This window comes from Typopeltis vanoorti, chromosome 3, assembly GCF_054136105.1.
Source record: "Typopeltis vanoorti isolate ZY-2024b chromosome 3, IOZ_Tvanoo_1.0, whole genome shotgun sequence".
Taxonomy (NCBI): domain Eukaryota; kingdom Metazoa; phylum Arthropoda; class Arachnida; order Uropygi; family Thelyphonidae; genus Typopeltis; species Typopeltis vanoorti.
The window spans coordinates 89,426,875-89,447,211 of record NC_143551.1 but is presented as its reverse complement, the minus strand read 5'-3'; the positions used below and the strand labels follow the sequence as shown (position 1 = coordinate 89,447,211).

The window sequence follows — 20,337 nt, the reverse complement described above, 5'->3', positions numbered from 1 at the left end:
CAGTGCTACTAGATTGAGGTTGAAGGATAATTCAGCATTTGTTGGGTATTCAGACTTAATACCCAACAAATGTATGCATGAACAACATGGCTCCTTAATGGCTACATCACTGTCAGATGAAAGGAAACAGGAACACACCGCCTTATTTTCCCAAGATGACATAGCATGGAGGTTGAGCTAAAGGACCATCAAATAAAGGAAACCAGTTCTGAGAACTGCATCCAGCAGTAGAGGAAGTGACTGAAGGGGGCCATCGGTCAGCAAAATCTTTATAAAATAGGTACTACTTGGAACATGAGATCCATGAAGCAATGTGGAAAACTAGAAAACTTGAAGATGGCAATGAGATGAATGAATATTGACATTCTTTAAGTGACATAAAATGCCAAACAATGGAGATTACAGAATGATCTATTTGGGTTATCCAAATAACATAGGTGTTGGATTCCTGGTAAATAAGAAACTAGGAAATAAGACTGAAAGCATTTGTAGATATAACAAAAAAATAATCCTGATTAAGATTCAAGCAGAACTAAAAGATCCAATCCTTATATATGCCAACAACAGGATACCATGACAAGGAAATAAAATATATGAGCAGAGTGAATAAGTACTTATGAGAGTACTTGATGATCAAGAAAACTTAATCTTGATGGGAAAACAGAATGCAATTATTAGGGAGAAGATTATTACAAATTCGGACTTGGCAAACAAAAATGATAGAGGAGAAAAACTCGTCAAATTCTGAAAAAGCCAAAATCCTAACCATAGTAAATGCACTATCTGAACAGCCAAGGATAATGTGTGGATTGCAACTAGACTACATACTCATCAAGAAAAAAATACTGTAACCGGGTGAAACTATGCAAAAGTTATCCTGAAGTATACATGAACACTGATCATATCCCAATCATAATGACGAGTCAATTACAACTGAAAAAATCACATATGAATAAACTATACAAAAAATGGAATATAAGTAAAATAAAAAAATGATCAAAATGTCCATAAAGATAGAAGAAACATTAATTATTAATTCCTGAAAAGCTACATGGAAATGAAATCAACAAAAAGTGTGTGACTCTAAAGTGAGAAAAAATAAAAGCTGCAAAAATATATTTTCTGCAGCTTAATCATCACCTCAATGAAGGATGGTATGTAGATTACTGTTTAAGGCAATGGCTATAAATGACTGAAGTTTAGAATGTCTAAGTTCTGCATGGTTTGTGAAATTAGTGGGATGAATGGAGAGTATTACTGTCTGCAAAGCTGTGGACAGGATTAGTGATGATTGAGAGTAGGTCATTTATGTAAAGGAGAAAGAGAGTAGGTGATAGGACAGAGCCCCAAAGTACTCCTGCTGTAGTGGTGAAGCTAAGAGAGAGAGAGAGAGAGAGAGAGAAAGAAAGCCATCCATTGAATGACCAGAGAGTAAGCTGGCAACCCCTCTCTCATTCTGATGGCACCACTCTTACTTCACCAAAAAATAAAGCTGATCTCCTAGCATCTCTGTTTTCCTCAAATTCCTGCTGCATAGATGCCCAAGGGAAATAGTCTCCTATCACACTGGAATCCGATCACCTTATGTCTCCTGTAGTTTTTTTGCCAAAATAATGTCATCTGCGCTACCATCAGGATGATAGAGTAACACTGTTACTTCACCCAAAGATAAAGCTTACCTCCTGGCATCTCTCTTTTCTTCTAACTTCTGCATACAGAAATTGCATCCTACTATACCAAAATCCAAACACTGTATGTCTTATGTAGTTTTGACAAAGACATCAGAAAATTATTAAATAACTTGAACACTAAACATCTCTGGTCCTGAGCGGCATCTCTTCAGTTGTTCTCAAACATTGTGCTCCAGAGCTAACACCCATCCTGAATAGTCTTTATAATTATTATTATTAGTTAGTACTTATCCAGCCTATTCCAAAAAAGAATTAGAAATCTACTGTCAAACTACTGACCAGTTGCCATCCCCTCAGTCTTCTCCACTACTTAGAGGTCTGCCAATTAATTGGTAACCACCAGTATGGATTCTACCATTTAAGATGTAGGAAAGTGGATAAAGATTTTGGATAGAATAGAGGATGAAGGCTTTCATGCTGCTGAGGATGATTTCTGTAACTTGTTGAAAAACAGGTGTCAGAGTCAGATAAACAGAAGCAACAGTCAGACCAAGGAAAGGAGGAGTAGAAATTCCGAAGGTCATCCCAATTGCAAATTGGCACCTTTTGTAGTGCTAAAAGATGCAAAGTTAGGGGTGGTTTGAGGGTGTTCTGTGAGAGGGGAGATTTACACAAGATTGTTGTCTGAGTTGCTAAGAGGAGAAGTGATCTTTAAGGCACATATGGAAGGGGAAACTGGTCAAAATGTATCCAAAGTATTTGGAGAGCAAAAAAAAAAAAAAAAAAAAAAAATTATCAGGAATTTGTGCAGGTAGATGTAAGATTTGCATTACGATATTGCTTAAGGCAAAGACTTCGATCTCATCCAGCATGGTCAATAGTTCTAAAAGGGGAGCCAGTTGGAATTACAGACTTGAGGTTGCCTTGGACAATAACCTCACTATTTGGATAGCTGGATTGCAGAAGTATCAAATTTTACAAGGAATGTGAAGAAGTCTGAGAGGTTATCCAAGTTTAAAGACTGAAAAAGCCAGAGAAGGTCAAAAGCAGGGGGATTCTAAATTAGTTATTCTCTGGCAGACTATGTCAGATCTCACAAAGACACAGCTGCTACCCTTGGGATGAACCATGAAGTGTGTAGTTTGGCATTGGAGGTGGACTATAGTGGAATGCAGCTGCAATCTGGGTTTCTGTCTTCTCTGGAAAACTGCAAGTGATGGTAAACATGATTTATGTTAGTGTTAATGCCATGGATGTCAGTAAAGTGGATGTGAAAATGAGTTTTTATTGAAGGGATTGTGGCTTAGTTTGTAATGTTGTTCTTGTTTTTTTTAATTTTTATTTATTTATTGTATTTCTGTTGGAATTAATTTTATGAGAGGGATTCATTTTTGTCACAGTGTCACTTTCATTGTAAGATTCGTCATAAGTTTATTCATGATTAGATAGAAGGATATATAATATAATAAAAAAAAATTCAGACTTCTAGAAGAAATCATTTAAAAATTTAAGTTTACAAGATATTATGGTAGTATAACTCAATCTTCCATTTTTCTGTCTTTGCACACAATCTCAAAATTTTAGTAAATTTTTTTTCCCTGTTATTGGGATACTTGTTTTTATCCTGCAGAACATCATGTGATTATTTCTCTTTCAAATTCCTTATAATCTTTTGTGTATTGAAACTCTAAGTCACAAATATCACTAATAACTTACTTGATAAGAAGAAACCTCGTTTAGGAGAACAAGTTTTCAGAAGTGGAAATTGTGCAAGATTGTGGTTAACAGTAGTGTAAAGACTAGATTAGAGACTAGACTTAACTACTAATTTATGTATTTTGTAACTGAAAAATTTTGAGTTGAAGGAAAAGTGTTGTAATTATTATTACGGGCAATTCCAAGGAATCTTAGACTCATCCAGGGAGGCTCTAAACATGATGTCAAGAACTATTCAGCATTTGCACAGTATCTATCATACTTTGCTTTGAGCTCATTCATAGTCATGGCACCCACAACAGACTCTGGCAGCTTATTTCACCCATTCACCACTCTCCAAGTAAAAAACCTAGTTCTAGTTGCTAACTACACTCTTGCTCAATTTCCATGGATGGCCCTAGTTCTCCCACTACCACACCTGTTCTGAAAAATTTCCTCTGAATTAATCTTCTTAAAACCCGTCAGTAATTTGAATATTTCAATCATATCACCCCTTTTCTGCCTATCAACCAGTTTCTGTAACCCACAAATCTTCAACTTTTTCTCATAAGGTTCATTCCATAGACTAGCTACCATCTTTGTCACTCGCCTCTGGATCCTCTCTACCTCCTCCCCATCACCAATAAACCCTGATAATAATAAATCAGGTTAATAAATAGTAATAATAAATCTAAAATAGTAAAAGTTATAATAAATCACGTTAAAATAAATGTAATAGAAAATTATAGTTCCAATTTTTTTTTTTTATGATTTTAATACATAACCTTAATGAAAAGGTCTATGTGCAAAACTAACTTTTACAAAATTGATTTCTTTCAAAATTATATATTTAGTGGTAAACAATGTTTCGTAATTTGACTTCATTATAAGCAAATCTGATTTTATAAATACAAGGCTAATTCTAATTTCTATATATATCCACACATCTATACAAAAAGATAAAATATTTATTCTTACAAATGGATATCTCTTATTTCATAAAATATGTATGGACACTTGTATTTTTAACTGACTGTGAAAATAGTCAGTTCTACAAACTTTGTAATGTATGTACATATTTAGACCTTTAAGCTATCATAATCATTTCTTCAAAAATAAAGCTGCCCTAGTGTATATTCTCTACAGATATATATCAAAACAAACCCAAGCATGTTACAATATCAAGATCAATTAAAGATTTTGAAGAAAGTATGTTAAGAGAAGAAAAAAAAAAAAATCTCATTATAATTCACGAGTTTTGGAGAACAAATAATTAACAGAAATATGGATGAGTTTTATATCTCAATGTATCTAATTAAGGAATAAAGAGGACAAAAAAAAAATTAATTATTATGCTGCACATAAAAAAAAATGTACAAGTGTTGGAAAATGCATTATCAGATTTTAAATATATATATATAATAAAAATCTCTGGAAAGTAGAAGATCAAACTCATTTTCTGCAGTTTCTTAAAAATTGCTTGCAAAATTTATACATATTTACATAGAATCAACTCTCATTATAGTGAACGCATGGAGACCATGAGTTTCATTTAACAGAATTATCTATGAGAATTTGAATACAACATTTTGGGTAGTTTGTTATAGTGAGTGAGCATGTTCACTATAACATTAATATAATGAGAATGTTCACTTATTTAGCATTTCTCTTTATTAATATGACTACAAATATTAATAATTAGTTTAGATTTAAAAGATGAATTAATAGAATAAAATATATACAAAACTAATTCTCCATACTGATTATTTAATGTTTTTTTCAAGACAAATATATTTATATTTAAAAAATAAGCATAATTAAAAATATTTAGGTATTACTAGTTACCAATTCAATTATTGTTTATTTCAAATAACTTATCAAAATGAGACCTTGAAGAATATTTACCATTTTACAATTATTGAATAAATGGTGGCTTGGAAGTTTCATATGACTACCAATAAAATGAAGCCATTCTTTTAACAGCCTTAAATTCACTTTGTAACACAAATATCTGAAATAATCTTAATAAGAATGCAAAAGATAAAAATAATAAAATTCAACATTGACTGTTAACAACTTAAATTTTAAGTCACCTCACACAAAGGATTACTTAAAATAGTCATCATCACTATTATAACCAACTCTGGTGTTATAATGCTTTAATATAAACTAGTACAAGTTAATATTAAAGTAGCATATCCAGGATAGGCTTCATGATGCTTGGGGATCTCTTTCTCTCTCCCCCCCCCCCAACCATCCATTTTTTCCCACACTTCTCTTTCCCTTAGGAAGGATATGCATACTTCTCTACAGAAAGATTACCACACCTAAATGATAATTTAGTGCTGTTATATTGAACTTTATCATTGTATAATTTCAACTTGATAGTAAAGTGATCAATAATAGTAGAAAAAGTCAGACCTTCTCTTCAGGAAACTTCCTGTATATACTACCAATAAAAGACAAAGATTTTTATTTCAGAGACAGTCTGTTATCAAGTGAATTCCATTGACAACAGACAGTCTATTATTATTATATTATTAGCTATTATTATAATAGCTTGCTATTATTGTTAAAATTCAGATATCATTCTTTTCTCATAGTACAGAGCTATCTGGAATGTGAAGCAATAACAAACACCATGAATGTTATTTATTAATTGATATTTAAAAAAAATTTAGCTTATCAAACTCAGAAAAAAAATACTATTCTTCTTTAACTATTTACATAAATGTTAAAAGTTCACTTGACTCTTACTTATGCTTATTTTTTCCTCATAGAAAAAAAAATCTAATGTACCCCCCCCACCAAAAAAAAGGAACAAAAAATCAGTGACATAAATTATGAAGCCTTTATGATGCTTACTCAGAAAGATCAGATTTCTGAAATATAAATTTACAACATTTTTCAGCTGTACATGTGGAAAAATCAATAACATACAACTTGAGCAGTCATACAACACAAGAATAGCATTTGTCTGTTCTGCTTTTGGTATATTAAGAAAATACATTCTTCACTTTAAGGCAGCATTACAAGAGAGAGAGAGAAAATGCATATAATACTGATAGTAATTTGTAACCAGTCAATATATGACAACCTTTTTCATAAAATCTATAAAGTCCCTATTTATTCATTAGGTATATACTTCAAAAACAAACAAGGTTTATTTTAAAAAAATGATTTTATTTACTAATTATATGAAGAGCCAAAAGGCTTCGATTCGGCGACATGAACTTATTTAAGTTAAGGGATATTACATCCCATATTGTTTCTTAGCCGAATAAGAAACTCAAAGAGTTTCATGCCGAATATAGAAGCTATATAAAGTTCGGCGATTCCAAGCGTAAGCAAATACCTGGATAGTGCAACACCTGACCCATTTGGTAGTGCAAACTGAGGCAACTCATAGTAAGGGTGGAGCAAGCTCCGATCACTATTCTTGGTATTTACCCATAATGTGAACTTAGCTCCTAGGAGTTGTATTACTGTTCTACATTATGAGAGAAGGTCACTACCCAGACTGGTTTCAACCTTTATTGAGGTCTACCTACTTACTGAATGAGACCTCAATAAAGGTTGAAACCGGTCTGGGTAGTGACCTTCTCTCATAATGTAGAACAGTAATACAGCTCCTAGGAGCTAAGTTCACATTATGGGTAAATACCAAGAATAGTGATCGGAGCTTGCTCCACCCTTACTATGAGTTGCCTCAGTTTGCACTACCAAATGGGTCAGGTGTTGCACTATCCAGGTATTTGCTTACTTAGAATCACCGAACTTTATATAGTTTCTATATTTGGCATGAAACTCTTTGAGTTTCTTATTTGGCTAAGAAACAATATGGGATGTAATATCTCTTAACTTAAAAAAATGATTTTATTTATTTATTTTTAAATAGTCACAAGGGAATGCACCATGAATGCAAGTCGAATTCCAATATTGGCTGAAAGTTTGAATTTCAAGGAAGAACAGTCAACAATACTAATGCAAACGCATACATCAGAAGATTAGCAACCAATGTTCACACCACATAACACTCCACATTCCTGTTGTTCCTTGAAAACTAGCAAAAAATAACTATCTGGAGAATTTACATTTGAGCTTACCCTAAACATTGAAATTTGTTCATTTTTCCATGCATTCCAAGTATTGAACTTTTAACCAATACAAAACACACTGCACAAAATTCTGTTGCATGTTCATATATTAAAATAAAAATAATATCTGAAGAGTTGTTTCAAGTGAATTAAAAGTTCTGCCACTTACAAATGATTAATATGTAAAATGTATTGTAGACCAATTACATAAAAAAGCAGTGAGAGAATCATACTTTCACCATTATTCAATGCAAAAAAAAAAAAATCAATTTTTTTAGTTTAATTTTAGTTCAGCATTTTACTTTAACATAAAAATGTATTTTTTGAAGGAAATGTGAGATGACTCCAAATAAATAAGCCTAATTTATTTAATACATTTTTCTCTCTTGCAAAGGAATAGTTCATGACAATGAAAGATTTCTTTCACTGTTAGACTTCTCCTGCCTGATAGTGAATTTCCTTTAGCATTAACAGTAATGAAGGTAGCAATAAGGATTTAGCCAGAAATTTTTGGTAGGTAGTTTGTTATAGGGAATTCATTATTATAGTATTTCCTATAGTGAGAACTGACTTCAGTATGTATCTGTCAAGTTTTATTCATTTTATTCTTCATTTCTAAATAATAATTAGTTATTTTAACTGAATGATGTTTTCCATTTAAAATAAATAAAACTTATAAAGAAAAAATATTTAGAATAGCAATAATGCTATAGAACTTTGGGCATTTTTTATAGCAAGTAAATTCTCTATAATGCTGTTTGCTACAGTGAAAGATAACTGTTAGTCTTACGTTTAGTTTTAACTAATTACCACTTCAGAAAATTTGTATGTTCAGAAAACACATTGTGCAGTATTTCTGAACAGTACCACTATAAAAAGACAATGAAATAAACAGGCAACTAATAACACAGAACATAACTTCATATCCATAGTAATGTGATACAATATGGTCTTTTAACATAAACCATAAGTTTAATCATTATTGGAAGAATTTCATGGATGTTTTCTAAGGCTTGACAAACACAGAGTTAACAAAATGCTTCACAGTACAAAACACTAATCTTAAATATACTTTAAGTTCCAAATACCTAGCAATGATTTTTTTTTCTCATATAAATGATGGAATGTTAGTAATGCAGAGTTCAACTTAACTTTGTTTCTTCAGTTAGTAAGCCACTGAATGAGATTGTTTTTGAGAAAACAGTAAGCATGATGACAGTGATAACAAATTAACAGGAGATGATTCGTTCAAAAGAGTTTCTTTTCAAATCTGAAATTTAAAACAATTTAAGTATAGTGGTATATCTAGATGAAAAAGAAATAAATTAAAGATTCATTTTTATTCTATAAATTCATTTTTAATATATCTGTTCTATATGCTAATTCCATTACTGCAACCTCATATTTAAGAAAAATGCAATAGGTCTCTTGATCTATTTTCGATTTCACATTTGAATTCTTAGGAGATTGAACTTTTAAAGATTTTTTTTTGTTTTTATGATAATTCAAAACATGAGCTGTTGTTCAAACTATAGTACATTAATACAATCGATGGACATAAAATTCAACAGAAATAAACTTTTTAATGCTACATTTCTAGAATCAAATATCCCATCCTAGGACATGGAGAATGTTTATCATTTATTTTTCCTTTTTTTTTTTCTTCCCCAATCTGAATTAGCCAGGCTCTTATGGATGTGGAGGGTTTTTAGTCACACAAAACAGGCAAACTCGATAAACAGACATTAATATACTAGCCTTATAGCCTAAGCTGATTCAGCTATAATTCCAAAGAACCACAATCACATTGCATTTGAAGACCTGTGGACCGTATTCTTTATGAAATACACGAGAGGAAAGATTGTTCCAAAAGACAGCTGAATGACTGTAAAACGAATGAAAGAGAAAGAAAAACTGTTGTGAGTTTGGAGATGACTTGTAAAGGAGTATTGTTGAATGGCTGCATGTACTTGAACAGATTCAGAGATGAGTAGGAGAATTACCAATGCTATTCAGAATGAACAGTAACAATGGAAATATTTGTAAAAAATGCAACAGAACAACAGCAGAAACTGGATGTCTGTGAAAGAGAATAGAGTGAATTCATAAGGGTTGTTAATCAGCCTGAATATTCTATTTTGGACTGAGTGAAGTATTTTATAGAAATCTTAGGTACACCACCTCAAATGTCAGAACAGTACTGAATGGATGATGGATTTGTGATTTGGATAAAGTAATGCTTTATCCAAATCACGGATGATGGATAAAGTAATGCTTTGAGCAAATGAGGAACCTAATTTCTTAAATGTTGAGAAAACAATATTTTGTAATGCATTCACATGCCAGGAAAGATTGAGATTAGTCAGCACAACAAGAGAAATCTAGTCTTGTACACAGATGTGGATGTTCAAAAGTAACACAAAGAAAAGAGTTCTCTCTTTCTGAGAAATAACACAAAACTGAATTTTAATAGTAATGAAATTAACAACAATCTCCTCGAATAATCATCTGGAGATCATAATTTTGGGTTGTTGAAGTTTATATTATGGAAGTTTTGTTGATTTTTTTGCATGGCAACCTAGTTTTGTCAAATGATAAATAGGAGTGCAGTATTTTGTCATTAGAAACAGTGGATCTGATCTGTAGTCAAATGAAGAAGGCCAATGATATATGACTGCAAATTGAATCCACTGTTTCTAACGGATTCTATCCATCGCTATCACAACTAGCAACCCAGTTGCAGAAGTCAGACCATATAATTGGAACTTACTTAACAGACTTTTATGCTAAACATGATCAAATGCCTCAGAGATATCAAGAGTAACCAATGAGGATTTCTACAGTATTTATCCCAAAGGTTGGCGAAATAAGCAAGAGGATCTCTAAAAGAAGCAAGTTTCGAAAATGGGGAAATCCATACTGCTAACTGTTTGTTTGTTGAGAGATTTCCAAGTTGAGTACTAATAGTTTTCTCTATTATTTTAAAGAAAAGTATGGTAAAGATTTGTCATCCATCTTAGGAATAGTTTGAATATGAACTAATTTCCAAGTTGAAAGGCAAGGAAAGAAAAAAGGGCAACATAGAACAATTATGAACTCTGGATGCACACACCTGCAGAACAATTTGGAGAAATGCTTTATTTTTATTCTATTATTTTATTTTTATCAGGTTTTGAATGTTATGGTTTGTACATATGAGAAATGTTTGAACAGAAGAGGATACTAAGATTCTGGAAACTGAGGATGCTGTGGATATAATATATTTGTGTCTGAAAAGGCAAGAAGTGTAAAGCTTGAAAAGAGAAATCTGATCTTTACTGAAGTTTGAGTATTATCAAAAGGTAAGGGGAAGCAACATGAGATCTTTCCTAAAGGAAATAAGAAGGACTATATTATGATAGCATTGAAGTTTGTTTGGTTGTCTACATGACAGCATGGTGAACTCTAAGACATTGGTTATGGAAGGTCTTGGAAGCTTGGATCATTTAACGCCACCTGTATAAAATAAAAAAGTAATGAAGTATGCTGTCATCAGCAAAACTATGGATAGGATTTGAGATTAGTGAGTGAAGATCACTAACAATGATCAGAGGAAAATGAACAGAGGTGAAAGTACAGAGCCCTGATGTATTCTAGCATTGGTGAGAAATTATGAAGAGAGGAACCAAACCACCATGACACAGTGAATGTCTAAATGGGAAACTGGCAACTTGCAAAGGGTAAAAAGCATGCCATAAGATGCTAGTATGTAAGGAAGCCTCTATTCCCAGAACATCAAAAGTCCCTGGATTTGTCAAAAGCAATCACGAGTTTCTCCAAACCCTCCATTGCTTATGTCCAAAGGTGGGGAAGGTTGGCAAGTAGATCTACTTTGAATCAAGAGTGGCAAAATGCACATTGTGATCACTAATTAATTGTTGTGTTTCCAAATAGTGAAGAACCTGGATGCTAATGATTTTTGCTGTTTTTGAGAGGATTGAAGTGAGGGTAATGGGACAGGAATTCTATGGCTGATTGTTAGCAAGGATATTGTCATCGGGGATCACTTTTTGAGCAGGGCTCATCATGGTTTCATTAAGGGAAGGATTTGAAACATGCTTACATTTTTTGTGAAGAGGACACAATAGAAACAGATTAAGATAATGGCTATGGTATGACATTTGATTCCACCATCATCATCAATTTCCTGATATGTACCCTTAAGGGGTGTTCAGGATACTATGACAACACTAAATTATTAATTTTAACTTATTATTTCAGTACCTGCTGATGAAATGCACCAAATGGTAGTGGGATGAGTAGAAAATTGGTTACCATAGTAGACAGTACAACAATTAATGTTTAGGGGACACTTTAAGAGCCTGGGATCGGTTTTAGACTCATCAATTCATTAATGCTTTCAAGTTCAAATATTAAAAGTAAAATTTCTCTTTTTTTTTTCTTTTCATTTTTTCTGATGATGTGAAACTGAGAAAAATGGTCAGTTTTTCAAATAATTTCAGTTCTTTACAGGATAGTTTTCTTCAAATTAATTGTTATCTGCCAGAACTCTATTAATCTTCTAAGCCCCTTCTTACTGCATCAATCCACCTAGATCTCAGTCTTCCTTGGGGTCTATTTCTTACCATTCTGTCACTAAACAGCTGTTTTTTTTGCTAATAATGCCAAGTTTCTCTCATTCTAATATGTAATTTTTAGTATGATCTATCACTGATGTCATTTATTTAATTACCTGATTTTTCTCAGAACTGTTTTGTGTGGTATTTCCAGTCTTTGATCAACTATTTTATTTATAACCAAGTTCTCAGATTTCATAAATTAAAATTGATTTGAAAGTTCTCTAGTACAGCTAGTTAAGTGTTCTGACTAATTTCTCTCCTATTCCATATAAATTTATTTATTTCACTTCCTATCATACCAGCTTTGCCAATTCTGTTGTCTATTCTCATGTTTAATTTCTCATTGTTAATAAAAATTGTGCCTAAATATCTGGAAGGTTTTACTTGTTTTGTGAATTTTCCTATTCAGGATGCAGCTGTTTGCAGAGTTCTTGCTGGTTTTCGGTCTTTGTCTCTTTACTGTTACTGATTTTCATGCCAAATTCTTTGCAGCAATTATTTAATTTAGTAAGGGAATCCTGCAAGAACCTCCACAGCTCAGTCAGTATAGACAAAGCCCTATGTTCGATTCCCATCAGTGACGAGAGTAACTTTTATCTGGTCTCTTTCAACTAAAGGTGAGTTAGTCGGTCTCATATGGAGGTAGGGGATTTTTTTAACCTGGAAACTCAGGTTTTTCATCCCCCAGAACAGGCAAACCAGCCCCATGAACACATGCATTGAGAGATATAGGACACGCTGGGAGGCATAGGAACAACTGCCTTATCCTAGAGTCAGTTGCAGTTGTGAAGTCTCACATGATTTAACATCCTGTGCCTCCTTCAATTCTAACTGTTGACTTCCAACTCAAATATAGACTGCATATTGCTTCACATAATGTGCCCGTTTACATTATATAATTGCAGAATTTTGAACTTTTCTCTTGGCACTTTGGCCTTTGCCAGACAAATTAAATACAGATCATCAAATTCCTGACATGTACCCTCAAGGAGTGTGCAGGATACGATAGTACGACATGAAAAATTACATCATTACTAACTTCCTATCTACAATTTTCCTCCAAATCAGTCTGCTACTTGTCAAGACTCCAACATTATCAGATCTTATATTTCTATCTTCTAAGGCACTTTTTTACCATATCAATCCACCTATATCTTGGTCTTCCTCTGGATCTTTAACCTGCCAACCTGGCAGAAAACACCTGTTTTGCTAATCTTTCCTCTCCCATTCTGTTTAAGTGACCAAACCACCTGAGATTAGCTCTGCTAACACATTCCTGGATGCTAACAATGTCAAGTTCTTTCCTAATATCCTCATTTTTAATATGATATTGCCATTGATGCCATCTGTTCATGCCCCTAATCTTTCTCAGAATTCTCGTATCTATGGTCTCTAGTCTTTGGTCAAGTGTTTTTCACTTCTAACCCAGCTCTCAGATCCATAAGTTAAAATTAATTTGAACAATGTCTTATATATACAGCTAATTTAGTGTTTTGACTAATTTCTCTCTTATCCCATATCAATTTATTCACTTGACTTCCTACCATACATACTAGCTTTGTTGATTCTGTTGTCTATTTCCATATTTAATTTACCATCTTCACTAAAAATCATGCCCAAGTAGCTGAAATGTTTTAGTTGTTCTATAGGTTCTCCATTCAAAATGCAGTTGATATTTTCAATGCTTCTGCCTATTCTCATTGTGTTTGTCTTCTTATTGCTGACCGTCATACCATTTCTATTACAACAGTTATTCAATTTAGTCAGGGAATCTCGCAGACTTGTAGTAGATTTATTTAGAAGTATAAAGCAAAGAGCTGATATTAACATCTCCAATTTTGATATCACCTTTAATACCACTTTCCTTCATAATGTGATCCATATAAATAATGAATAACAGAGGGGGATAATGTACATCCTTGTCTGACACCAGATTTAACATTAAACCATCTTCCTATACTTCCTTCAACTCTAACTGCTGACATATAACTCGAATAAAGACTAAGTATTGCTTGATATAATGCGCCACTAACACCATACAACTGTAGAGTTTTGAATAGATAAAATTTTTGATATATGCATCCTTTGAGGATGCATATATAGGAAGAGGGCATAGGAATTTTTTTTTTTTTTTAAATAAAGCAATTTATTAATCCAGGGTCATCAAAATTTTGTGGATATATAAAAATTGCAGCAACTAATGGTTTTACTTACGAATAGAGACCATGTACACCTCCTTCGATCTGTGCAGAAATTGTCCTTTTTTCAAATTTAAGTTCCCCAGACTGCATCATTGATCTGTAACAAGATGTATTTTTTGAAAAACCAAACTTCTTCAAGTTAACACTACATTATTTTATTATAAAAAAATTTTGGAAAATAAGAGTCACAGGAAGATACTACTAAGAACATGGAAAATAAATTCACTGAATTGTGTATTATCTGAATAATTTGGGAAATGTCTTCAGATAGTGGATTTTTCAGTATATAATGGTCTCTACCATTGTGTGTCAAATATGGATATATGAATTGCATCATCTTAATACTAGCACTTTTTGGTTACATCACGAAGTTTTATATATATATATAAGATCCATACTTTTGTTTGGAGTGCAGTTCAGGTATTTCACAATCCAAACAATCAGACTTTGGATTGAGAATCAGAATTTTTTTTTTTTTTTTTTTTTTAACAAACTATTGTTTGCTCATATTTGGTTAATATATTTATTTTTTTTATAAACTTTCATCAACTCAACTCCACAAATTAAAATGCATTTAATTGTTTACCAGTAAACCTGTCCTATGTGCACAGTGGGGAAAAAATTCTCATTTCATAGCGAACTTTGATTTTCTGTTATTTCACAAAACATAAGTTTGAAAAGAGGTATACCGTGAGTAGACATATCTATACAAAATTAATAACAGAAAACTCATGTACAAAGATTATTTAATAGTATAATTTTCGACTGTGTGTCACAGGCATCTTCAGTACATTTTAAGCTCAAATTAAACAATAACTGACAATTCCAAAAAGCACCACCTAAGTAGTAGATATAAGATAACCAAAAAGGTCAATAAATTTCCTAAAAAAAAAAAAAAAGTATACAATAAAAAGTTAGGAAAGATTAGCTGATTTATAAAGTACTATCTCCCATAAAGGGGATAGACGTAAGCCGTCGGATTTGTTTAAGTTAGGAGAATGAAGTAAAGTTTCCCATGTTTCTTTATAAAGGCATTCCATGAGGAACAGACTTTTGTGAAGGACTCTTGTCTTTCTCCAATGAACTCTATGTCTAGTGAAGATGGCATGTTCTGCAAGTCCAGACTTTTCAGGTTTAAAGTATTCAATATAAGACTGGTGTTCTTCTAGCCGAATAGAGGCAGATCTTCCTGTTTGTCTGAAATAAGATAATCCACAAGAGCACAGAATCTGGTAGACACCTGGATAATTAAGATGTAGAAGCTTGTCCTTAGGAGAAGTGAGAAAGGTGGAGATTTTTCTAAATTGTCGAAAGGCAACAAAAATATTCAGCGGTTTTAAAACTTTTGCTATACGTTCACTAATGCCTTGTACATAAGGGATAGGAATGCGTGTTATTTCTTCTGTATTTGAAGAGGGAAGACATATTAAAACTACTTAAAGCTCTTTTAATGAAGCAATTCTTATAACCATTAGATAGAAAGGAAGAAGTTATATATTGCAGTTCTTTCTGTAAAAGATCGTCTGAAGAACAAAAGGAGTGGGCCCGATGAACCAGTGTTTTAATAGTTCCTGCCTTTTGACTGGGATGGTGATGAAATTTAGCATGGATATAATGGCCTGTATGATTCTTCTTTCTATAGACTAAGAAATGTAGGTTACCATCTGGTTGATGAAGAATCAGAAGATCTAAAAAGGCTAACTGCTTATTTGATTCTACTTCAAGGGTAAACTGGATCCTAGGATGAAGTGTTTAATTTAGTGAGAAACTGTTGAAGTTCATCAGAAGAGCCATTTAATATAGCAAAAATGTCATCGACATATCTAAACCAATAAGTAGGTCTGGGAGAAATGTTGTCAAAGATACATTGTTCAAAATGTTCCATAAAGAAATTGGAGATAGCAGGAGAAAGAGGATTGCCCATTGCTGTTCCTTCAATTTGTTGATACAACTTATTTTTAAAGGAAAAATAACCGGAATGTATTACAAAATCAAATAATTTTACAACGTCTGAAGGAAATTCCTGTTGCAGTAATTCAATGCTTTCAGAAACAGGCACATATACTGAAGATGCCTGTGACACACAGGCGAAAATTATACTATTAAATAATCTTTGTACGTGAGTTTTCCGTTATTAATTTTGTATTCACAAAACATAAGAAAATAGCAAAATGTTTTGTTTTTTTCATCAGTTTCCTTTGTATGTGTATATTTATTTGATGATGTAATCACCTGTATTAATTTTAAGAAGCTAATATTTCATATTCCAAACAAATGCACTTTGGGTGTCTTTGTTTCCTTCTTCCTCCCCTAATATAATAATGAATATTATTCATTATTCTACTAGAAGTGACCAAAAGAAAAGAGATAATTTCTAACATTATATATTTATTTAGTATCAAATAATATTCATTTATCAAATAATAATTCTTATATCCTTTTTTTGAAATACTGTTCTAAAGCCTTTTAAGCACCATTTGTTTGATTGCAGAAAAAAAAAAAGTTGTTTTTAAAATTGTTACTTGGTAGTTTGTTTGTTATGACAACACTGCAAAATTCAAGTAGCTTATCAAATGAAATGGACGAGATTTTCTTAAAGCAAGTATTATGAAAGTGGTGTTAACAAAGGTAATAAAAATAGAAACAAAGAGCTGTATTGGTAATACAATGCAGTTTTGTGTGGAAAAAAAGTGAAAAGATCCAAAAAATAATGCAACTAAGCAGCAAATGGGTACTGTTTTTTTTTTTTTTTTAATGTATTCAAGAATACATAGTGATTTCATCTGAATGACTTTTGCAACCATTTCTGATAAATTAAGTGAAAGAAAACAGAAATAACATTTTGAGAGTGAAAGGATACATCTAATAAGTGATGGGGAAAAAACAGAGATTGAAAAGTCCCAAAACATTTGTGAAATTAAATTTGGTCAGTACAAAAAATGATTTCAAAAATTATAAAGATATTAATGATGCCGTGTATGTTTATTACAAAGATATATAATTCCTTCTGTATCCTTTCTATAGATGCATGCATGTGCATACACTGTCTACTTTTTTAATGTCATGAGAAGTTTAAATTCATATCAAAATCTTAAATATAAATAAAGAAGAACACACACACACACACACACACACACACACACACACACACACACACACACACACACACACACACACACAAATGTAATGCTTGACTGAAACTTATTTTTTGGCACTTAAATAAACTTATCACTTTTACAATTGGTAATAAGTCATCACAATAAGTTATCATTGGTTGTTTATCGAAGGCTTCTTTTTTTTTTTTTTTGGATAGCATGATTTATACACAAAGTAGCATCTTGAAAATGGAACATGGGCAAATTTCAGCATTTCCAATTCAAAACTCTACCTACTAAAATCAGAACAGTATTACATTAAACATCAAAAGCATAAAATACTTTGCATTGATGTTTTTGCTTTTAAAATTATTGCAATATAGTTTAAGTGGAACACTTCTAAAATAAGGATGGAAATTAAAAACAAATGATGTTAAAAAAAAAGTGAAGAGTCAAGTAATTAGCAATTTGCTCTTAAACAGCTTACACACATAGAAACCAAATGAATCACACAACTTATATTAGAACAAGGCATTTCTGGTGGCTAAACATGGAACTACACAGCTCTGAAATTTTTAATTCAGTTATATGAGGTAACTGGTCAATTGTGGTTCAGATAATATAATACAGATTTTGCTGTATCGGGGAGGTAGCAAAATTCTGGATGCTGCTAGCTTTGCTGGCATCTAGAACATCTTCTCATCAAGGATTAGGCATTTCATGTTCCATCTCCACAGGTCTTTCCATCTTGCAGCTGGTCTCCCTCTCTCTCTCTCCTAAAATAAAAACTACTGGAGTAAAAACTTGGGGTAACTACATTGAAAAAAAATATTACACGAAACAAGAAGTGATAAAATGTCGGTAGAAGAGGAATGCAATCAAGAGTACCTATCAATATTAGAAGTAGAAAAGAGTACATAACATATGACCAGAAATGCTGAAATATGGAGGTATAAAAGTTTCACAGTGGTTGCATGAAATAATTCAGAAAGCATAACCAGAGTATTCCAGATGACTGAAATATCTCGCATAATCCAATCTCCCATACTGAATGAGATGAGACAGACAGGATTTATGCAAATATACTTGGAAAAGAATAGTGGGAAAGAAACTAGTAATTGTTGTCAGGATCAGATTTTTACTTTAAAGACAAAGAGTTGAAAAATCATAGGGAATATGATTTTTCAACTACAAATAGAGATATCTTAAGAAAGATATCTCTATTTGTAGATCTGGAAAAAGATTATAACAAGGTGCAACGAGAGGCACAAGCACTTCAAAATGCTGCAGTCGTATGATATAAACAAAATGTGATAAAAGCAATAATGGTCTATATTTAAGAAGTCAGTATTTAAAATTGAAGAAGGTACAAGAAGATGGTTTGATGTAAAATTGGGTATGAGACACAGGAGCACACTATCTCTTCTATTATTCATCATTTTTATGGATCACATTATGAAGGAGGCATTAAACTCGACAAAATTGGATATATTAATCTCAGCTCTTTACACTGATGATTTATACTAATAAATAATTTCACTAATTAAATTGCTGTAATTTGTCATGAAAATCAGCAATAAAAAGACAAATATTATGAACATAGGAACTCTGAAAACAATATTTGCATCCTGAATGTGGAAATCTACAGAAGTAAAACATTTCAGCTATGTAGGCACAATTTTTAGTGAAGATGGTAAATTAAATATATGAATGGGCAACAGAATTAAAAAAGCTGGTATTGTAGGAAGTAAGTTGAAGAAATTTATATAGAATAAAAGAGAAATTAATCAGAACACAAAAATAGTGGCATACAAGATGTCATCATCATCATCAAATTTCTGACATATACTTCAGGGATGTACTTTACTAACTTCCTATCAACAACTTTCCTTCAAATTAATCTGTCAACATTTCAATATTATCAGATCTTATATGTCTCTTTTAGTGCATTTTTCACTCTATCATCCACCTAGATCTTAGTCTTCATCTGGGTCTAAATCAATCATAAATATTTCATGCTAAATATGATTTAGTGTGAAATATTACAGCTACCCTTTCTTTTCCCTAATTGTTGTTGCCTGAATATAACATTTTGTACTTGTTGCTTAGAATAATCTGATATGTTATTTTTTTAGTTTTGATAACACCTATTATGTTGTTCTGGTACTTATCCAATTCTTCTGCTAGGTCCATTTCTTTTCCACTGATGCTTCTTATGATGATGGTGGTGACAATCTTGAACTCTGATGACATTGAGTTTGGATTTGTATATAATATTTGGTAATTAAAGTTACTTTAATAGTTTCTTGTGTGTATTCAGTACCAGTACAAAAAATAAATACAGCAACTCTGCTGGCCTGGTTGGCCAAGTGGTTAGCATATCCATTCTTCAGCCAAAAGGCTGAAGGTTCAAATCCCACCATGGGCATGGATGTTTGTGATTGTCTGTGAAAATACTAGTGGTGGTGGGCGGTAGATGGCATTGGTGTAGATGATGACGGTTCGTTGCAGTTTATTGTAGTTGGTGGATTGAGTGGTGGAGATGGAAAGTTGTAGAGCCTCCCCCCCCCGATGAGTTCTTGGACTCCCTGGAGGTGTCACATAATAATAATAATATTTCTAGGGAAAGTTGTAGAGCAGGTATCCCCCCCCCCCCTGATGAGTTCTTGGACTCCCTGGAGGTGTCACATAATACCAATATTTCTAGAGATAGGGGGGGTGGGGAATACTGAGTGTGGTATTTGCTTTTGTTTTTCTTTTGATGTTTTTATAGATAATGTGTGGTAGTAAAAACAATAAAAAATTAAAAAAATACTAGTATTTTAAAAAACAAATGTTATATATGAACTCAAAATACAAAAACATTACTTTTGAGATATTCTCCAGACTGTAAAGACAGTTCACAAAAATTAATTTTACATGACAACTCTACTGAAAAAAACTTGAAATTGCTGTGTCACATACATTGCAGAATGTATAAAAATATGCTTGCCTGTTTA

At 32.3% G+C, this 20,337-nt stretch overlaps 1 protein-coding gene across 1 annotated transcript in view; it reads right to left on the bottom strand.

Moving 5' to 3' along the window:
- Nucleotides 1-7,139: 7,139 nt before the first annotated feature.
- The window catches only part of LOC150108370 (inosine-5'-monophosphate dehydrogenase 1a-like), a 123,773-nt gene continuing 110,575 nt past the window's right edge, over nt 7,140-20,337 (bottom strand). Inside the window, exons 13-14 of the mRNA XM_090415769.1 lie at nt 14,257-14,340; nt 7,140-8,693 (exon numbers count right to left, since the gene is read on the bottom strand). Of these exons, the coding sequence (XP_090271895.1) occupies nt 8,672-8,693; nt 14,257-14,340 (106 nt within the window). The 3' untranslated portion in view covers nt 7,140-8,671. The remainder of the gene's footprint in view (nt 8,694-14,256; nt 14,341-20,337) is intronic.